The sequence below is a fragment of the Apteryx mantelli genome, chromosome 15 (genome assembly GCF_036417845.1).
Source record: "Apteryx mantelli isolate bAptMan1 chromosome 15, bAptMan1.hap1, whole genome shotgun sequence".
Taxonomy (NCBI): domain Eukaryota; kingdom Metazoa; phylum Chordata; class Aves; order Apterygiformes; family Apterygidae; genus Apteryx; species Apteryx mantelli.
In genome coordinates, this window is record NC_089992.1 from 1,086,105 (window position 1) to 1,104,317 (window position 18,213).

General features: G+C 39.2%; 2 protein-coding genes across 5 annotated transcripts in view; one reads left to right on the forward strand and one right to left on the reverse strand.

Annotated features, from left to right (window-relative positions):
- On the forward strand, positions 1-18,170 carry EIF3J (eukaryotic translation initiation factor 3 subunit J). 3 transcript variants are annotated; one of them, XM_067305251.1, is made up of 8 exons: positions 1-159; positions 269-369; positions 5,782-5,839; positions 6,099-6,190; positions 6,670-6,784; positions 7,879-8,037; positions 8,835-8,908; positions 17,978-18,170. In XM_067305251.1, the coding sequence occupies exons 1-8, from the start codon at positions 135-137 to the stop codon at positions 18,005-18,007; spliced, it is 654 nt and encodes a 217-aa protein (XP_067161352.1). In that variant the 5' UTR covers positions 1-134; the 3' UTR covers positions 18,008-18,170. The 3 variants fall into 3 exon arrangements, with proteins under 3 accessions (XP_067161352.1, XP_067161351.1, XP_067161350.1); XM_067305250.1 differs by lacking the exon at positions 17,978-18,170 and adding an exon at positions 10,381-11,427; XM_067305249.1 differs by lacking the exon at positions 17,978-18,170 and adding an exon at positions 10,378-11,427 and having other exon boundaries at positions 2-159.
- SPG11 (SPG11 vesicle trafficking associated, spatacsin) overlaps positions 13,114-18,213 on the reverse strand; it is a 36,742-nt gene continuing 31,642 nt past the window's right edge. For both annotated transcript variants that reach the window (XM_067305248.1, XM_067305247.1), the window contains 6 exons: positions 17,380-17,487; positions 16,598-16,766; positions 15,636-15,724; positions 14,930-15,085; positions 13,936-14,087; positions 13,114-13,524 (listed from right to left, as the gene is read on the reverse strand). In XM_067305248.1, the coding sequence (XP_067161349.1) occupies positions 13,344-13,524; positions 13,936-14,087; positions 14,930-15,085; positions 15,636-15,724; positions 16,598-16,766; positions 17,380-17,487 (855 nt within the window). In that variant the 3' untranslated portion in view covers positions 13,114-13,343. The remainder of the gene's footprint in view (positions 13,525-13,935; positions 14,088-14,929; positions 15,086-15,635; positions 15,725-16,597; positions 16,767-17,379; positions 17,488-18,213) is intronic.

The following is an 18,213-nucleotide window of genomic DNA, read 5'->3' on the forward strand; positions in this document are numbered from 1 at the left end:
CCCTGTCAGTCCGCCGCCATCCCGGCGTGCCCCGCGCGCGGCGCTGGCGGGGGCCGCTCTCGGCGCGGCTGACTCACCGTGCCTCGCTGTGGGCGCCGGCGGGCAGGCGGGCGGGCGCTGCTCCGCGGGGCAAGATGGCGGCGGAGGCGGATTCGTGGGGTAGGTGGTGGCGGCAGCGGCGACCGCCGCGCCCCGCGCCGCGCGGGCGCCCTCGCTGCCCCCTTCCCCCGCCGCGCCCCGCGCTCACGCGCTCTCCTCTCCTCCACAGACGCGGACAGCTTCGAGGTGGTGGAGCCGGTGGCGAAGCGGCTGGTGCCGGGGGTGGCCGGGGACCGCTGGGCCGGCGAGGATGAGGAGGACGACGTGAAGGTGCGGCGGGGCGATGCGCCGGGGCCTGTCCGCGCCGGGCGCCGGGGCGCGCGTGGGGGCCTAGGGCGGGTCCGGGGGGGGGGGCCGGGCCCGTTGGGGCAGGCGGGGGCCGGGGCCGGGGCCGGGCCCGCCGCGGCCGCGCCGCTGCCATATGGTGCCGCGTGCGGCGGGCCCGGCGCGGAAACCTGCTGCCGGATGGGTCGGGCGGGCCCGGCCGGGCTGATCGCCGCGGGGCCGGGGAAGGCCGGGGGGGTCCCGCGGCTCGAGGCAGCGTCCCCTCGGGAGCCGGCGCGCTGCGGAAACGGGGGGTTCGGGGCGAGAGTTACGAAATGAGTTTCTGGGGCCGGGGCTCCGCAGCCTCGCGTGTGCAGAAACTCGTCTCGGGCAGCGGTGCGCTGCGTGGCGTGGAGATGACGAGTCAAAATGCCATATGGAGAACGACTGCCTTTCTGCTTGGTGCCTGCTTAATCCTCGCCTAGAGTGGTTATTTCTCCTTAAGGTTCATTCCCTTTATATTGGCTCTTCCAGGTGACAGAAAGAAAGACGCTTTTACTCTCCAGTTTCCTGGGGAATCCACCTGCTGCTTCTGAGCCGCTTGCCAGGCATCTTGGTGCTTTTCTGTGGCCAGCTAGTTTCTGCTTGCTTTCTGTAGATCTTCTCAAATGCTCTTTCAGATCCTTAGTTTTGACCATGATAGACTAGGTGAGGCATTAGGAGTGCGATAATGAAAGCAGTGCTGTTTTAGTGCTACTTTTACTGATCAGAAACTTATGTGCTGCAGCAGCCTGTCTCTTCCACCCCTCTTCCTACTTCTTCCCCGCTCCCCAAGCCCCACCACAGTTGGAAAATAAAGCAGTCTATTGTGCTGTTTCAGGTTTGGTAGTGTCCAGATCACTAAAATATGATTTGTTTACTTAAGGCTCTCTTTTTACTGTGTTTCAGAGAGTAATGTCTGCATGGACTTTGTATTAAAATATGTGGATGTTCATTTCTCATATTTGTGAAAGTGGATCCTCTTTAAAAGCTTGTTGTCTTTTACTTAGTTCCAGCTGTCCCTTAGCAAGCCAGGTTGACTGAATGGTGGATGCCACAGAAATCTTAACTTGCTCAGCATTTGCATAGACCGTAAGCAAAATGATGCCAGGGGACATAAAAGGAATGTGTTTGATGACTGTTAGGAATAAAAATGAGTAAACTGAAAAACACCTTTCTGTTTCAAATCAAGGTGCTGAGGTACTGCAGTAGACAATCTTGTAGCTCACTAGGTGACTTGAGTACTATATTATGGTCTCAAGTATGAGGCTTTCTGAAATAGAGTATTGCTGCTTATTAGGTGAGGACTTGTTGGTTTTGTTATTTAGGCTGCTGCTTGTGTTACCAGAACCTCTGAAAAACGCCAACACAGTTGTCCTTGGAGCTTAGGGTGGGTATTCTCTTTTTTAATTAGTATGAAAAAAGTAGTTCATCGTGTCTTAACAAAAATTAACAAGTATTTTTGTAAGTTATAGGCTGTCCATTTTACATCTTAACTATAGGGTGTGTGGATGTTATTAAACTTATAAGTGTCAGTCACATTACACCAGGCAAAATGAGTAAAGGTATCTGTATACAGTGGCTACAGCTGTGAAGCTTGTGGTTAGAATCTATACTTATAAATTTTATTTTTACATATCTATGTACACATACATACATGTCTATATATGTTTCTTTTTTGACTCACATTGTCTTAGCAAAGTTTACTTTTCCTGATTTGTTTGAAAGTGAGAAACTTTTCATCTACAATAGAATATGTCTTAAGAGAACTGGGCTATAAACTGTCATTCTCTTAAAGACACCAATTTTGTATGGCTACTTTGATAAAGGAACAAAGTTTTCCTACATGCAGTAAGAATGTTACTACTTAACTCTTTCTGAGGGATTAAGGCTTTAGTACTGGAGCTGCATTTAGAGACAAGGGCCCCTACAGCAAATAAAGCTGTTTTATTTTACTTCGAGTTGCACTTACTGTATAAATGCTAAAGATCGTACAACTGAGCCTGAGAGAGAATTGCTTAGATGCTAGATACCTTGTTTACAACTGTCAGCCTCGGGAAAGTACCTGCAAAAGTGCCTGCATAAGAAAAATGACATGGTTTAAAATACAAGCCCAGAGTGCTTTCTGTGTCTTCAGGTTGGTATTTCACACTTCAGATTCTTTTTTTTCTTTTTCATATTCAGATTCTATAGTTTATTTTGGAGATATTTTAATAAAGAACTTACAGTAACTTTTAAATTTAGGAAACTTTGACTTGCATGGGATTAAAATTAGTGTCTTCATAAGTAACAAAACTACTCTCAAATGTTACCCAGAACACAGAAGTTTCACAGAAGACAGGCCTGCTGCCAAGGAATTTTTCATCTATTTACTCTTGGGCAATCCTGTACTTAAAGCCAAAGCTAGGAAATATGCTTATCATACAGGCAACAGCCTTTGACATGGTACAGTCATTTTCCTTTGAAGGAGAACACTCAACGCTGACCAGGAATCTGAGTAGTGGAGAACCTGTCATTTTCATGTTCTCTGTCTTTCTGGAACGTGCGTCTCTGTATATTTAAGGTACACGTGGTGGCGCATATGAAATTGTAATAGACAGCTGCTTTCATCAAGCATTTATTTACATGAAATGGAAGACATTTTCAGTAACCTTATTTTAGTTAAGTATGTATAAGTGAGTATTTCTGAAATGCTTCAAAGTTTTAAGTAGTGTTAGTGGATATATTTTGGAATTAAGTTGTATTCTTTTGAATTAATTAGTATCAGTACAAAGATCTGGCACTAAAGCATTTTTTTCCTCCAAGAGAATTTACTGAAATTTATAAAATGCAGAAATAGATATATATTTAGAATTCCCCCAGTTAAAAAAATAAATAAAGCCTGCCCGATATTTTGATCGTGTCCTCTTGCTTAAAACCAAACCAAAAAAAAGAACTCAACCCCAATGATTCTGAGAAGAGTGAGAAGGTATTCAGCCTAGCTAGGAGACCTGTATACCTTAATACACCAGGCTGAAAAATGAATCCTCGCATGGATGATGTTTCACAGGGAATGCCCTACCCAGCAGCATTCCTCTGACCGTACTGAGCTCTGGACTGAGCGTCCAGCAGTAGTAGTGTGTCAGTGGGGCATGATCATTACGGTGTGGGTAGGCTCCCAACTCTTAATCTTAAATTCCATCTAAAAGCTCAAGGGGAAAGTCATGTCTGAAAACAAGGAGTCACAGTGCCGTGCAAAGTGTTTGCTATGTTCTGTGTTATTCTGTCACTGCAGCTTCGCAAGCTAAAACTCCCCTTGTGCACTACCTATGCAGACATGGGTAGTGGTGACGTGGTCTGCTTTGGAGAGATAGATACTGCATGTGTAATCAATCAATCACATGAGTCTTGGCCCACATATCTTCTGTCTGAAGTCTCTCAAATGTAATAAGAAAATATGGTAGTTTCGTTCATCCCCATTAGTACCTTTACATAATGGATAGAGTACCCTTCTTCCTCGTGGGGTTTGGCACCTTAGAAACTTGGTTTTAAAAACTAATGTCTGTGAAGGACAGGGCATGGGATAAGGCAGCAAGCTATATACAGCAGTAATGAAAATGGCTATTTAAGTGGGTGTAACACTCTTAATTAGCCATGAGCTAAGGTAATGCTGCTGCTGCAAATTCAAGTCAGCTTCTTGGAATGTGGAAGGGAAGCTGCATCTCTCACAAGTGCCAATTAACTTGAATGAGTTGGTAAATGAACTTGGGTGTCTTGGCTGCTTGCACATTGCACATATGGCACATTGCCATAAAATACTCAGTTCTTCTACGTATCTTATTTTGCCATACTAAGAGCAATCTTTAGAAATTAATAAATAGTTCTGATGACTGTTTGCATTATTAAGTTGTAAAGTGGAAATCACAAAAATCAGAAATCATGCTTTTTAAGCTTATATATAATGATGTATTGACAATATGTGTGACTTTTATGTAAAATAGGTCTTATCAAATGTAATCCCTTTAAAGCTTGCAAATTCAGTTGAAACAGGTAACTAAAATTAGATTCCTGTGAGATTTCTTGGCTTTACCTTCTGATGTGTATGTCATGTGGTACTCAGCATGTAACTTGAGATTTAGAGCACTTATTTCCATATGGAGGTCATCCAGTAGAATTTGGATTTGCATTAAGACAAGAATATATATTCCCATAAACCTTACCCAGATAAGTGTCAGGAAGAAAGTGCAGAACTGCTGTTGGCACAGTCTGCAGATGACATAAACGGGTCAATTCTGTAGAAAAGTATGCCTGCTCAATAAGCTTGTTTCATTTGAACCAAGTAGTGTTTTGAACCATGGATCTTCCATCTGGGAACAGGACACTGGGCACAGGAATAGGAGACACAGATTCTGAAAAGATCTAGGGCTGTGACTGATAACTGACAGTGAGGGAATGCAGTGCCGAAGCCAAGATCTGCCATGGATCTTGAACATACTGAAGGTGCAGAGGGAAGGCAGAGCATTACTGCAAACAACATGGTTGAGACCATTTTGAAAATATGCTTGAAAATGTGGTTGCTGTTAGAGGACATTTAAGTGACTTGTTTATGGGAAGATACTTCTGATGATAGTGCCTTATGTCTATGCTCCTCATGAGAAAAAGCAAGAGTCATCGGCCAAAAGCTGACTGCTGCCTTATGGTTGTGAGACGTTGGTATTCCTGCCTAAAGATGGGGTCCCCTTGCATTCTCTCTGCTTATTGCTGCTTTCCCTACTGTTTCAGCACAGTTTTGTTTGGTATGTGTGTTGGCCAGTAGATCCAAGTTAATTTTAATCCATATTTTACAGTTCCTCATGCAGTTGTATATCTGCTTTTGCTTGCATAAGGGGAGAGAAGGATACATTGCTGTCTGCAAACTATAGGGAATGGGTATCTTGGAAAGGATGATTCTTTCAGTGGTTGCAATGGCTTAGGTCAGTTTGAACTGATTTCAGCTGAGTTGTCTGTTTCTAATGATGGCTGTACTACATGAATGAATTGGATGACATTCCAGTATCTTGTAATGTTTAATAAAAGGAATTATAATCTCTTACACATTTTACTGTGAATGTTGATTCGACTGTTCTTGATCTTCCTAACTGTGTTGACGTGAGTTTTCTGATTCTTTGGACTCTTTTTCACAGTAATAACTGGTCCTGAAACATCTTTGTCAACTCCGTAAAGCAGTGTCCTTATATTACAACTCTTATGACTTAACCTTAAGTATTTGAGTTAGGAAGTGGGAGTAATGGATATGCGAGCATTTAAAGAGGTTTTATGTAAGCTACTGTTCTTTTAGTTTTTTAGATAATAAATCTAAAAGTATCTGCAAAAGAATCTTAATTAAAACTTATTTTGTAGGATAACTGGGATGATGAGGAGGAAGAGGAGGAAGTAAAGGAGACAGAGGTAAAACAAGGTGAGGTTTAAGAAGAATACATTTCACTGTATGCAGCATCAAAATAGACATCGGCTTTGTCTTGAGTGTATCTCAAGAATCAAAAACGCTTCCAGATAGGATTGGTTTTGTTTTTCACAAAGCATATGCTTAAATTAATTAACTATTTCTGGGTTCAGATTCAGATAATTGGACTCTGTGGTTTTCTTTGATTAGTGTTCTTATAGTTGCTGAAAAATCAGACAACTTCTGAAGCACTTTATTGTTCAATGTCTTACAGAAACAAAAGTTTCAGAAAAAAAGAAAATAGCAGAAAAAATAAAAGAAAAAGAAAAGCAACAGAAGAAAAAGCAAGAAGAACTTAAAAAAAGGGTACTTTTTAAAAAAAAATTCCATGTGTCATATTTAGTGGGTGGGGGTTTTTTTGTTTGTTGAGGTTGAACAAGACCTGTAAAGATTTTGAATAGTCTAGTAAAACAAACTTAAATCTTGTACGTAATAGCATTTGGCGGATATTAGCTCTGATAGCTCTGTAATTTAACTGTAATTGAAGTAACGCTTATCTTTAATTCTGTTGCGTGCACCTCATGATAAAACATGTAGCTGTGAAACTTAACTAAGATGTTTCTTCCCACTTCTCATAAAAACGAGCAATTTATTAAACAATATGGCATTGTTATGCTTATTTAGGATGGTTTTCAGGTTTGTACATGCTTGAGGTGTATTGACCTCATGCAGAAGTGAGCCAATCAAGTGGTACTGGGGGAAAAAAAACACAATTTCTTGGAATATCTCTGCTCAAGGGTAAGAAATATAAATGCTGTTCTCTCTCTATACATTTTTTAATTTAGTTAGAGGCACCAGAGGAACATAAAGAACTTACACCAGAAGAACAGTTAGCAGACAAACTACGACTAAAGAAATTACAAGAGGAATCAGACCTTGAGTTAGCAAAAGAAACATTTGGTAAGTAAGTGTGTTATACTTAAGTCAAGCAAGTCAATGTAATTGTAGCATGACAGAAGTACTCTCATCTAAATAAAACATTCAGTTATACCTGGATAGCCTACAAAAAGAACAGATTAGGATTTAAATGGTAGAATACACGCAGGTTGTGTTACTGAGAATAAACAGGCATTTGAATTCAAACTACTGGAAGCATATCCTGGTACTAATGACTAATTGCGAGAACTACAAAAACATCTCTTTGGAATGTAAGTTTCTTTTTCTTAGAAGTCTTAACATCTCTTGGTAGGAGCTTATAGGAAGAAGGTAACTTTGAATTTTCAAACAACTAGGCACTTCTGGTAAAAAGATAGAGGCTAGTACTTAATCTTCCTTGCACTAATGGTGTGAGGTGCTTTACAATATGGAGTTAAGCTTGATGAGGCTTCGGATGAGTGTGACACAGCATAGTGCATGCATACTTTACTTCAGGCAATCTATGTAATAAGCTAGGCTTTGAAAAAGCTGGTTAAGTTGGTGGAATGAGCTTGTTTCCTGGACTAGAAGGAAGTAGACTTAAGGCAGATGATTCTGGTTTTGTGCTTTGACAGAACTGGTGAAGATACTGATTTACAGCAGGATTCTTCAAACATGAAAGCATGTTTCTTTGTTTAAAGTGATTTATACAGCAGTGAGAAGGACTGCTGTGTGAATGTTCTGAAAGAGTACAAGTGCCTTTTGGGGGAAAATGTATTTAACTGACTTACAAAGAATGAACTAAATTTTGCCCTGATGAGCTCAAGACATGAATCCTTTATTTAAGGGGAGAGGTGCTCTGTATTGTGAACACTGCTCCAGAGAACATCTGCTTCAATTCACTAAGCTTTGCACAGCTATATCTGTTTCTTAAGTACAGATTAATAACTCGAGATGTTAGCTTTGGTGTGGCAGAAGCCAGTGGGAAATAAGTGGGCAAATTTCACCTTTGGTTTTGCTGCCTGCCCTTGATAGCACCAGTAGAGGTGAAGTGAATGGGGTTACTTGTTTTGTCTGGCGTCATTTTTTAGGGATCTCAGCTAATGTTTTCTTTAATACTTATGTCATTTTACTTGCAGGTGTAAATAACACTTGTGGAATAGATGCCATGAATCCCTCTTCAAAAGATGACTTCACGGAATTTGGCAAACTACTAAAAGAGAAAATTACACAGTATGAAAAATCATTACATTATGCCAGTTTTTTGGAAGCATTAGTTCGAGACGTATGTATTTCATGTAAGTTAAGTGAAAAACTTTCTAGAATGCCAAAATTTTAATGGGGCTATAGTTGAAAACCTGCTGCACAAAAATTTTAAATCAAGATTAATCTATGTAGCTTATACTAAATGAAGTACTAGTATCTGTCTAACTAGTATCTGCTTCCATCCCTACAAAGTTTATTACGTGTGTTTGTGCAAGACTTGAACTCTTTCAGCGTGTCAGTTAAGGCAATCACTGTGTGAAAGTGTGAATTTTTACGCTGATCTAAATCTGGCACACTTCTCTTGAAGCAACTTCTGGAAAAGAAGTGACTCCCCAAGCCAAATAACTTGAGTAGCTTAGTTAAGAGGAAACTGTAAAATTGGGTTCATATAACTCTGGGACTGCAAAATATCTTGTTCTGGAATGCAGCATTTAACTATACAGAGATAAAACTAGATTAACCCCCCCACACACACACACTGCTCTGATAGGCTGTATTTGGTGAATTAATTGTTTGAGACCTCTTTTCCTGTACTGTGCATGTATTGTCCTACAGCGAAGCGGTAACTTGATACTATTTAGGGCTGTATAAATGCAGAGATGCTTGGCCTACTGAAGCTGCATCCTAGTGATCATCTGAAATGCTAATTATGATGCACTAAGGGCCTGAGTTACCTAGTCTGCATTCTGCTAATAAACTGATTTAAATCAAGTAATTGCCAGTACTTATTAATAATGCTTACTTCTATTTTTTTGAGAATTTTAATGTTAGATGATTTAACTGCCCTCTAAGAGCAATACTGATGATTCATCTCTTTTTCCTAATGTAGTGGAAATTGATGATTTGAAAAAGATCACAAATTCTTTGACAGTACTATGCAGTGAAAAACAAAAACAAGAAAAGGTAAGACTTCTGTATTTTTCTGAAGCAATAGCAGTAGCCACTAAATATGCTAATCATCTCCTGGAAAACAGAAATAGTTCCAATATTGAATTGAACCTCTGATTTTGTTATATGCAGTAGCAGCAGCAGCAGATGAAATGATAAACTTGGATATGATTTTAGTATTAAATACACTTAAATGTATGTGGTAATCGGGAGCTGATTAAATCTAGAGATCACAGGCACAATCCTGATAAGATTATTCATGTAAATTAATCTACATACTAACTTTGTTCCATTTTATGCTGTGTCTTGGAGTAAAAATGGCTTACATCAATATCCTGAAAATGTAAGTCAACCTCCTTTCTAGTTATACATCAAATTAATATCAGATATTGATGGAAGTAACTTAAATATTTGCCAAACTATGTCACTGGCATTTTGAATAGCAGATAAACGGAATTTGTATGGTGCCTTGCAAACTAAACAAGCAATAACTGCATAGGCAAGGGAGAGTACGTTTTAAAAGGTGACTTAATAAAGTGTAACTGATGCTTAATGTGAAGCAAAACAAATGTATGCAATAAAACAGTGCTAAAATTTCAAGGTGGTTTGGGATTCAGTGATTAATTTACTGGATAGCAACAAAATCAAGCAGAAAATGTCACTGGCAATGCAGTGGGGTTTTTTTCATTGTTTTACATCAAACTGGAGGATTATTAGGAAGCAAATGGCTGAGCATTTTTCAATATAAATAGTAACTTGTAAATGCAAAATGTAAAATGAGAAATCTTTTAGATACAAACTGTTTTAGTGGCAGGTGTGGGGTTTTTTTATGATGCTATTTCTAATTCACCAGGAGTGACTGAAACATTTTAATGCAAACCAAACTTCATGTACAGTGTTATGGCATTAAGTGTAGAGGTTGGCAAATGTGATAAACTTCAATATGAACTAGACTTTAGGGAGAAGCTTGTGACTTACTGAAACTTTTTTTTTTATTTTTTAGCATTTGTACTTTCTGTGTTTTTATACTCTTCTCTCCTGGTTTTTCATCTAATTTTGTTAGCCTTAACTACTGAAACCTGCACCGACAAAAATCCAGAAAGGCAGAGCTTTATCCTGAAATGGGTAACTTTGTTCTGTGAAGTTTGTTAGGACTTAACTTATCTTGCAAGGAAGATGTTCAGCCACTGCAGTGATAAAAGCCATGTTAAATTCCTTAAGTTGGGTAAATATATAAAACTGAGCATTTGACTTTTTATTTAGGTAGTTACTCCACTTGTTTAGAGTCCTGATAAAGGATGAGTGACTAGACACGAGAAAGTATATGGTACTTCCTGATTAGTGAGGTTATAAACTGCAGGGAGCACTGGGACACTTCGAAATATAATAGCTTTACTATGAATAGATTGCAGCTGTTGTTCAAATTAGAACAATGACAAATTACTGTGGATCTTTAAGTAAACATGCTCTTCTTGGTATTTAAGCAGAGTAAAGCCAAAAAGAAGAAAAAAGGTGTTGTGCCTGGAGGTGGTTTAAAGGCTACTATGAAAGATGATCTGGCTGATTATGGAGGATATGATGGAGAATACGTACAAGATTTTGAAGACTTCATGTGACACTTATCTTCCCTTCTGTTGTCTTTCTGTTGCCCATAATCCCTTAAACATGTAGCACAACTTCTTTTCCTTTAAATTCTGCCAAATGCTACAATCAAAATTGCAGTATCTTTGTGCTGGTGGTTTAACTCTTTGACACATCAGTGCTAAAGCATTGGGATTCCTGTTCTGTGGTCAAGGGGTTAAAATGAAGAAACTCAAATGCTATGTAAATTGCAGTTAAAACAAAAAAACAAAGTTCTGATAATGGTAATTGTTGCTATATGATTTCATAGTAACAACCACTAAATTGGAAATGAATTTCAACAAGGCAAAGTATTATTACCAGCACAGTTCAGTGATATGGCCTTAACTGTACGTCCTTGAATGACTTGTTTCATGAACAAAAGCAGTTTGCAGCAAGGGCATGGTGTGCACTTAGTATTAAAATTGCTTTGTCTTAAGTTAGAGCTTGAGGTTTTCAGTATATTGTGAAGGGGAACTGCTAACTTCAGAGTAAGGATACTGCACCTGAAAACGCATCACTTGAGATACCCAGTACTTTAAAGCTTGTCATCTAAACAGAACACTTTCGGGGGTCAGAACGAGGAAATAGTTCCTTATTTGAAAAAATGACTTGTGTCTTGAGTATAAAGTTTAGTTTCCATTCATCTAAATTTCTACTAATGCAGCTGTATGGGTTGGGTATTCTTTAACAGTTAATTGCCTGGTTTAAGTGTAAAAAAACAGACTTCCTTTTGTTTTCAGGGGTTGTGGTAGATCTTTCACGACTCAGCCATTTTCTTTCATTTAAAAAAAACTTGCTTAGCAAACTGCAACAGTTACTACAGTTGGGCAAATTGTTATGTTAACAATTATGACATCTGCAATGTTTTATAAAGCAACTAATTTAATAAAATCACTATTGTGAAGACTTCACTGCAGGTGTCTTTGGACTAGTTATTTTTAATAGTAATTATAATAAAAATGCTCAAAAGGGCAGAGCTGTACAAATGAGCTAAATGTGCTGGGTGTGTGTGTTGCTAAGTCTAGGATTTGCTCTGACCTGCAACTAAACTGGTGCTGGAAGGGCAAGACCTCCTGCTGGTAAAATAGCTATCCTTTATGATAAGACTTTTACAGATGCTGAGGGTAAACAAAATACAGGACTGCCATAATCCAGTCATTTCCACAATGAACCTCATCTTTCCTATTGCTGGGACTGCTGATTTTTAGTAGCTTGTACTTGCATCAGGCATATCTTACCAGTGCAAGAAGTTAGACAATTTATTCTACTTGGTAGCTGCCATTTCTACAAGAAGTCTTGCGTACTGAATTCAGAACTTCCAATTTACTCAACTGTTTGGTCCTGACATGGATGGGGGGTGTATGCGCACTTCTACAAAGCAGAATTTAGTCTTTTAGATCCCTCCTATTGTTAGTCAAAGAATCTGGGGTGGGGAATTTCACAGGCTACCTCTTCTTAAATTGTCTAGTCAAGGCTCTCCTTTCATGCTAGTCACTTTAAAGTTCAATTTAAAAGCTTGCAAGTCATTATTTGACTCAGTCATGGATTTGGCTCACTGTAATTTAGTCTTATGGGACTGACTGGAATTGGCATTTTTAAATACGGAGTTCTGTTCATGCTTAATCCTCACTACTTAAAATATTTTATTAGAGAGGTATCAAAGGAGCTAATGACTTGTATTATACCTGTTTACAGCTTTTAACACTGCTACTGCAGATTTGAGATAAGTGCTGGGTGAGTAATACTTCAGGCAAATGCAAGAGTTGCTAGCATGAAAATTTTCAGCACTCAAAAGGAGCTGGTACGATGTAAGACCAAGTTAGCATCTTTTTGCTCATTAAAAATACAACTACTGTAGCAACCCTGTTGCTAGGATAACATCTAGAGATAATACTGCATCATTGCTTGAGGTAACTAATTTTACTTAAAAGCTGTATGCTACGGTCAGCTCTAGTTTTGGGCAAGAGGTCATTTTTTTTGGATTAGTGGGAAGCTCTTCAGACTATATTTACTTTGGGGACAATGCAGAATCAAAGTTGAACTTGGATTTCTGTCTGAAACAGTGTTCAAGTGTCATCATCTTCCCCAGTTATGCCAGACCCAATCTTGTAGACTTGCCAAAACATCTTAGAGGCAGAATACTGTGGTTACTAGCTCAGGACAGGGCAACAGTACAAACTAAACTCCTGTCTGCTCAGTAGGAGTTTCTAAACAAGGAGTTAAAGTTTCATAACCATAGAATCTAATCTTGTGCTTGCTTTTTTTTTTTGGCTTTTTTACTCCAAGACAGTAGCAAATAATTAAGTATATGCTGTTTAGATCTGTACGGACTATTTCACTTTCTCAATAAACTAGAAGACAAAAACATATGCTAATGAAACATTTTACCATGTATCTAACATTTTCAAAGGACCCTACTAATTCTCCTCCTGGTACTTCATTGTCAATCTACTGGATGTTCTGCAAATTCTACTTCAGCCTTAATCTTTGCTTGTTTGGATACAATTCCTATGGAAATCCATCAATCACACCCCTAGTTTAAAGGGCTGCTGGATCTTTTGAGATCCACCGCTAACTGTGCCAGTCTGTTAGCCAAGTATTTTGTAAACAGTAGGATTTATTATACAAAACACAACTTTAGGTTAACACAGTCTCAGCATCTTAAATACTTACAGCCACCACCAGTTTTCTACAGTAACTTTCACATAGCAGCATATCATTGTAAGCAAGTAGTTGATAAAACATCTGTTAAAGAATCAGTACTAACCATGCAGGCTGTGGCACTAGTTCTTGTCAGAGCCAGTCTCTACTTCAGGAGGGTTGGAGCCTAGTTTGATAACATATCATTAAGACAACAGCCAGTCTGTGCATCCTTCAGAAGCATATTTACCACATCATAGAACTTGTTATCATAAGCCAGTCTGTAGTACGTGTAAATGTCTTCACAGTAAGTAAGCAACTTCTTCAGATTTTTCAGAGCAGCGTCAGTAGGTGAGTGTTGTTTAACTCTGAAAAGAATTTTACATAAAAATGAAATAGGAGAAAGGCTTCACAGACAATGATTATAAGATGATCTTGGTACAAGAACTACCTCTATTTCTTAAAAGAGTTGTGTTCAACATACACATTTGATTCTCCTGGCTATTTCATTCTGATTCATTAAAAAATTTTTTGATCTCATGAGCAGCCTTAAGGCACCCTATTTATCCCACGCAATAAAAATTACAGACCTAGTGCTATTTCCGCAACGTGCTTAAAAAGAAACTGAACATAGACCTCAGGTCTCTATATACTGGGCTTTATCACAGAAAAGGTTTTAATAGTACTAAAAAGATTTACATGCTTTTAAACATGCAGCTTGCTCCTCTGAAGTCACCTGTAGAAATGAAACATCCCTGTTTGACTACAGAACTACTTACTTCTTAGCAATCTCCTCAAATATGCTGGGCTTGAGCAGTCTTTGTTGTTTAAATTCTTCTAAGTAATTGAAGTCTCCCTTAGTGATCACTTGGTGATACAGAACTTTGGCCCAATCTGGAACAAAGTCATAAGCCTCAGCCACAATAGCAGCCTACAGAGAGAACAGATGCTGGCATTACTGAACAGAAGAGTTTATTCTTGCACAGAAACATTCCTACAGTTAAAGTAGTTTAGGTCTTCTGTTTGGCCCATCTACCTATGCTGTTCCTGAGAGCAGTCCTAGTATAGAGGAATACAAGGGTAACAAGATATGCAAATAATTTTCCCTCACTCCTAAACAATGTGAAGGTCTACACAAGCCTCACCTTAATTACAAGACTGGAAATCTTTGCCTACTGTTATAGATCCAACTGCTTAAAGGAGATGTAAGGTTATATGCAACAGGAGTGCATATAAACAAATAAAGTGGGAGTTCCTCACCTTGTTTCAAAAAAAAAAAAAAATCCTGAAGGAGCAGAAGGGGGGGTGGCTGCCACACAAGCCGAAAAACCAACCGTCTACAGAATTAATGAAATGCGAACATCATGTTAAAGACACTGACATCAGGATGTCAAAAGGGGGGGGGGTCATATGTTCTCTCTAAAAAGCCTTTTTTTTTTTATTTCCAAGTTTACTAACTGAAGATGCCAATGTAAATTAGACAAGGGGTGGGTAGCGTAGATTCAGAGCAGCATGAGAGCCCTTGGATAGCTGAAGTCCTGGCTGTACAATGCAGCAAGCCAACAAGGACTGCTAAAAAACCATCAGTCTAGGACTGAGCCTACTTCTCCAGGCATGGTCCCAACTGTAGCGATATGATGGGATCACAGTCATTGACTTTGTGGCCACCTGGAAGGGCTGTGCACTATGCTCACAGGAGCAGAGTGCTTAGGTACCCACTGTTTAAAACAACCATCCTCAGAAAAGCATGACTACAGCATCCTCTTATTCTACCTGATAGAATCGAGGCAAGGACATGATGCAATCCATCAAGTTCTGTCTGTTCAGGTTAATCAGCATAGTACTCTGACTGGTGTTCAGAAAATGCAGCTGGAGGGTTATCAGCTTTGTTAGCCGCTTGCAGCGCAAGGCCTGGCGGACACAGGAGTCCTATTTAATAAATCAAACAAAGACAAATCCAAGTTTCTGAAGCATGTTTCTATAAGAAAGCAATAAATATTCCTGAGAGCAACACTAAAGACTTCAAAGTTGTCTCGTATTTCATCTTTTAGATCCCTACAACTTTTACCATCGATCATACTGCATTAGTTTAATATGAAGCTTCACTCACCACAAATACTTTCATCATCATCATCAGGCTAGTTTCTAAACACTCTTTATACTGTTCTATTCTTGCTTGCCTTTAAAGCATTTAAGTTTGTGATCACTTCTCTCTAAGATTAGGGAACCTAAATGTAATCCTAGATGTTAAAGTCTGAACAGGGAACAGCGTACAGACAGCTCTTTGATACAACAGTGTTATTGAGACTTCTGGGATACTGCTGAATTGCAAGAGCACAAGAGATTCTTTTGCTCTGTTTCAGCTGGGACGGGATTCTGCACAACCTCCTTAGAGCAGCTTTGTTTGTTCTCCCAGGTCAGTTCAGTCTTTATGCACTCTCAATGCTACACAGAAGTCATACATCCTATCTCATTTTACCTTAGAATAACTTTCTGCTGCATCAATAAAGAGAGTCAGAGCTTTCATCAGCAGCTTCTTTAAATTTGCCACGTCTTGAAGAGACTCCTCTGAAAAAGAAAAAAAAAAAAACTAAGTCAAATAACTGATCATTTATACAGGTGACAAAATAGGCTACAAAAATACTTCCTTGTACTAAGTCTGCAGCTGCTATTGTTGCAGAAAACAGCAAGAGACTAAACAGGTTTCTTGTACAAAAAAAGCTCTGAACAAGGGCAAAGAAGCAGCGATACTTGTTCTTTTATGGACCAAAGCTATTGCAAGAACCTTAATCAAATGACTGAAGAACTGAAAAGAAATCCAAATCATTCATTTGTAGTAGATACAAGCACTGACTATTATCAGCTAAGTTCAGAAAAGCATTTGGCATAGCTTCTATTTTAGCTGCCTTTACAGCAAGTTAATTATTTCATAGTGAGACTGCAGTGTGCAATCTTTTGAGCTGTACAGAACTCACTAAGTTCAGCTGTTAACAAGCAACTAACACAAAAATACAAAAAAAAAGAAAAAAGCTCTGAAAACTGTATCCTGTCCTCCTGAATTGAGGAAAACATGCATGGTACTACAGGAACATTTCAGCACGGTAAGAACCAAAAATCTCAACTCTTCAAAAAATACCAGAGCAGCCAGGTAAATTGTTGAGTACAAGAATACTCCAAGCCCAGCAAATAGGACCACTCCTTCCTTCCAGCCAGCAGAAGTGTAATGGATGTTACCAGGACCACAACATAGTCAATCAAAACTGCGTTTACCCATCACATCTTCCTCCTTAAACAATAATAGCATGTGCAACATTAAAGGATAATTTCACTCTTCAGAAGTCAGTAATGTTGTGCTGACAACAGCACAGCAGCAACCTGATGTACTAAAAAAAAAAAAGCACAAATGAACTTGTAGTTCTTGGTTTTGTAGTTCCCACTCACCCCATGGCTGAGATTCAATGAGTTTAAGCTGTATACAAGCAGCAGCCTCATGATTCTCTCCTATTTCTCGACACATACTGAAGCAAAGGGCTATCATGTTGTGCTTTTCACTGTCTCCTGGGCGGCAACGCTTGATGTAGTCTAGTAGAGCTGTCTTCAGTGTCCCACTCTGGTCAGAAGAAAGAATATCAGATTAAAGATTTGAAGAGCCTATTTTTTATTCATATTTTACTGCTCACAAGCAAATCTATTCTAGTACAATTTTCCAAAAAGTGATTATTACACTATTTGAGGTTTCTTCACATTATTTTAAAACAAAATGGGAGTATTATACTTGGCAATATAGCTGGGGACTACATTATGTCAGATAAGAAAATCCAGTAGCTACGCATTTATTAATTGACATAAAAATATTAAAATTAAATTATTTTTGTGACAAGAAAGTTATAAATATTTGCTATTTTATAATTTTTAAAAACCCATTAAACAGTAACTGGAAGTAGAACCAAAACAGGCCATGAAAACTGCAAGTGACATTCTAGAGCTTAATCTTTCAGTACTGTTGTCACTGCAGTACTGAACTGCATTAGAACAAACATGTTCAACTAAAAACAGAATAAAATCCAGAATGAATTCATTACTACAAAACTAGAATAACCCTTCTTACACTCCAGTAATTAAAATCTCCAAGTAATTCCACCTTGCTGTGTAAATACCAGTTTCTGATGTAGAGACACAATTATCTGAAATTTCAGTTTCTCCCCCCAGCACCCTCCACCTACTGGGTCTAATTTCTTTCTCATGAGCACTTCAAAGTAATGTTTCTCATGCAGCAATTCAAATATGTAGGTCATTTCATTGTATCGGCCGATTCCGGTTAGAAGACGAACCTGTGGAAATAACAGTGCGAGTATGAAGTGTAAAGTAAAGGAGAAAAACCCTCTCTCACAAGAGGGTCAGCACCTTGCTAGGGGGAAGCCGGCACAAGGCAACGCAGCGGTGTGCCAGCGGACGCAGCTGCGTGGCACAGCTGGTTGGGTTGCGTTAGGCAGACACGCTCTTGAAGCCAAGGAGACCACTCTGAAATGAACCTACTGCATCTTTTTTATTGTGAGGTAAAAGGATATCATTTTTACCAAATATGAATATGCAGTGGACTTTCTAGGCCCCTCAAAACTTTCCTTCTTGCAGTGACACCAATATATTGGGCATGTCTCAGACCTGAGGAGTCCTTTCTAGGCAGGACTAAAAGATGGATGACAGCATGGTATTACAAACCATCACATTTCACTAGTGGTTGAATTACTTTGAAATCTCCAGTCTAACCTACTACACTGTTCCCACTTCAGCATTTCACTGTCTCTACCTCTATTTTTCCAGAAAAGTCTTCTAATAGCCTCTACGATATAAAAATCTGTCAATCAGCACCCGTGAACATCAGACCAAACACCCGTCTTCAGCTTCTAGAGACAGGCAGCACAAGACCAGTGAATTAGAGGTGAAATACTGTATTCTACTCTGTCACACATCTTACTCCCCCTGCACCGGCTCAAGATCACCAGTATTTGCTAACATGTACGTGGAAACATTCACATGGCATCTGGATAAATACATAT

What these genes read in the sequence shown, in the direction of transcription:
- EIF3J (XM_067305249.1), top strand. Translation starts at nt 135, where the DNA reads ATGGCGGCGGAGGCGGATTCGTGGG. An exon ending in GGCGGAGGCGGATTCGTGGG is followed by an intron (nt 160 to 268) that starts GTAGGTGGTGGC and finishes TCTCCTCCACAG; the next exon opens with ACGCGGACAGCTTCGAGGTG. An exon ending in AAGAAGAACTTAAAAAAAGG is followed by an intron (nt 6,191 to 6,669) that starts GTACTTTTTAAA and finishes TTTTTAATTTAG; the next exon opens with TTAGAGGCACCAGAGGAACA.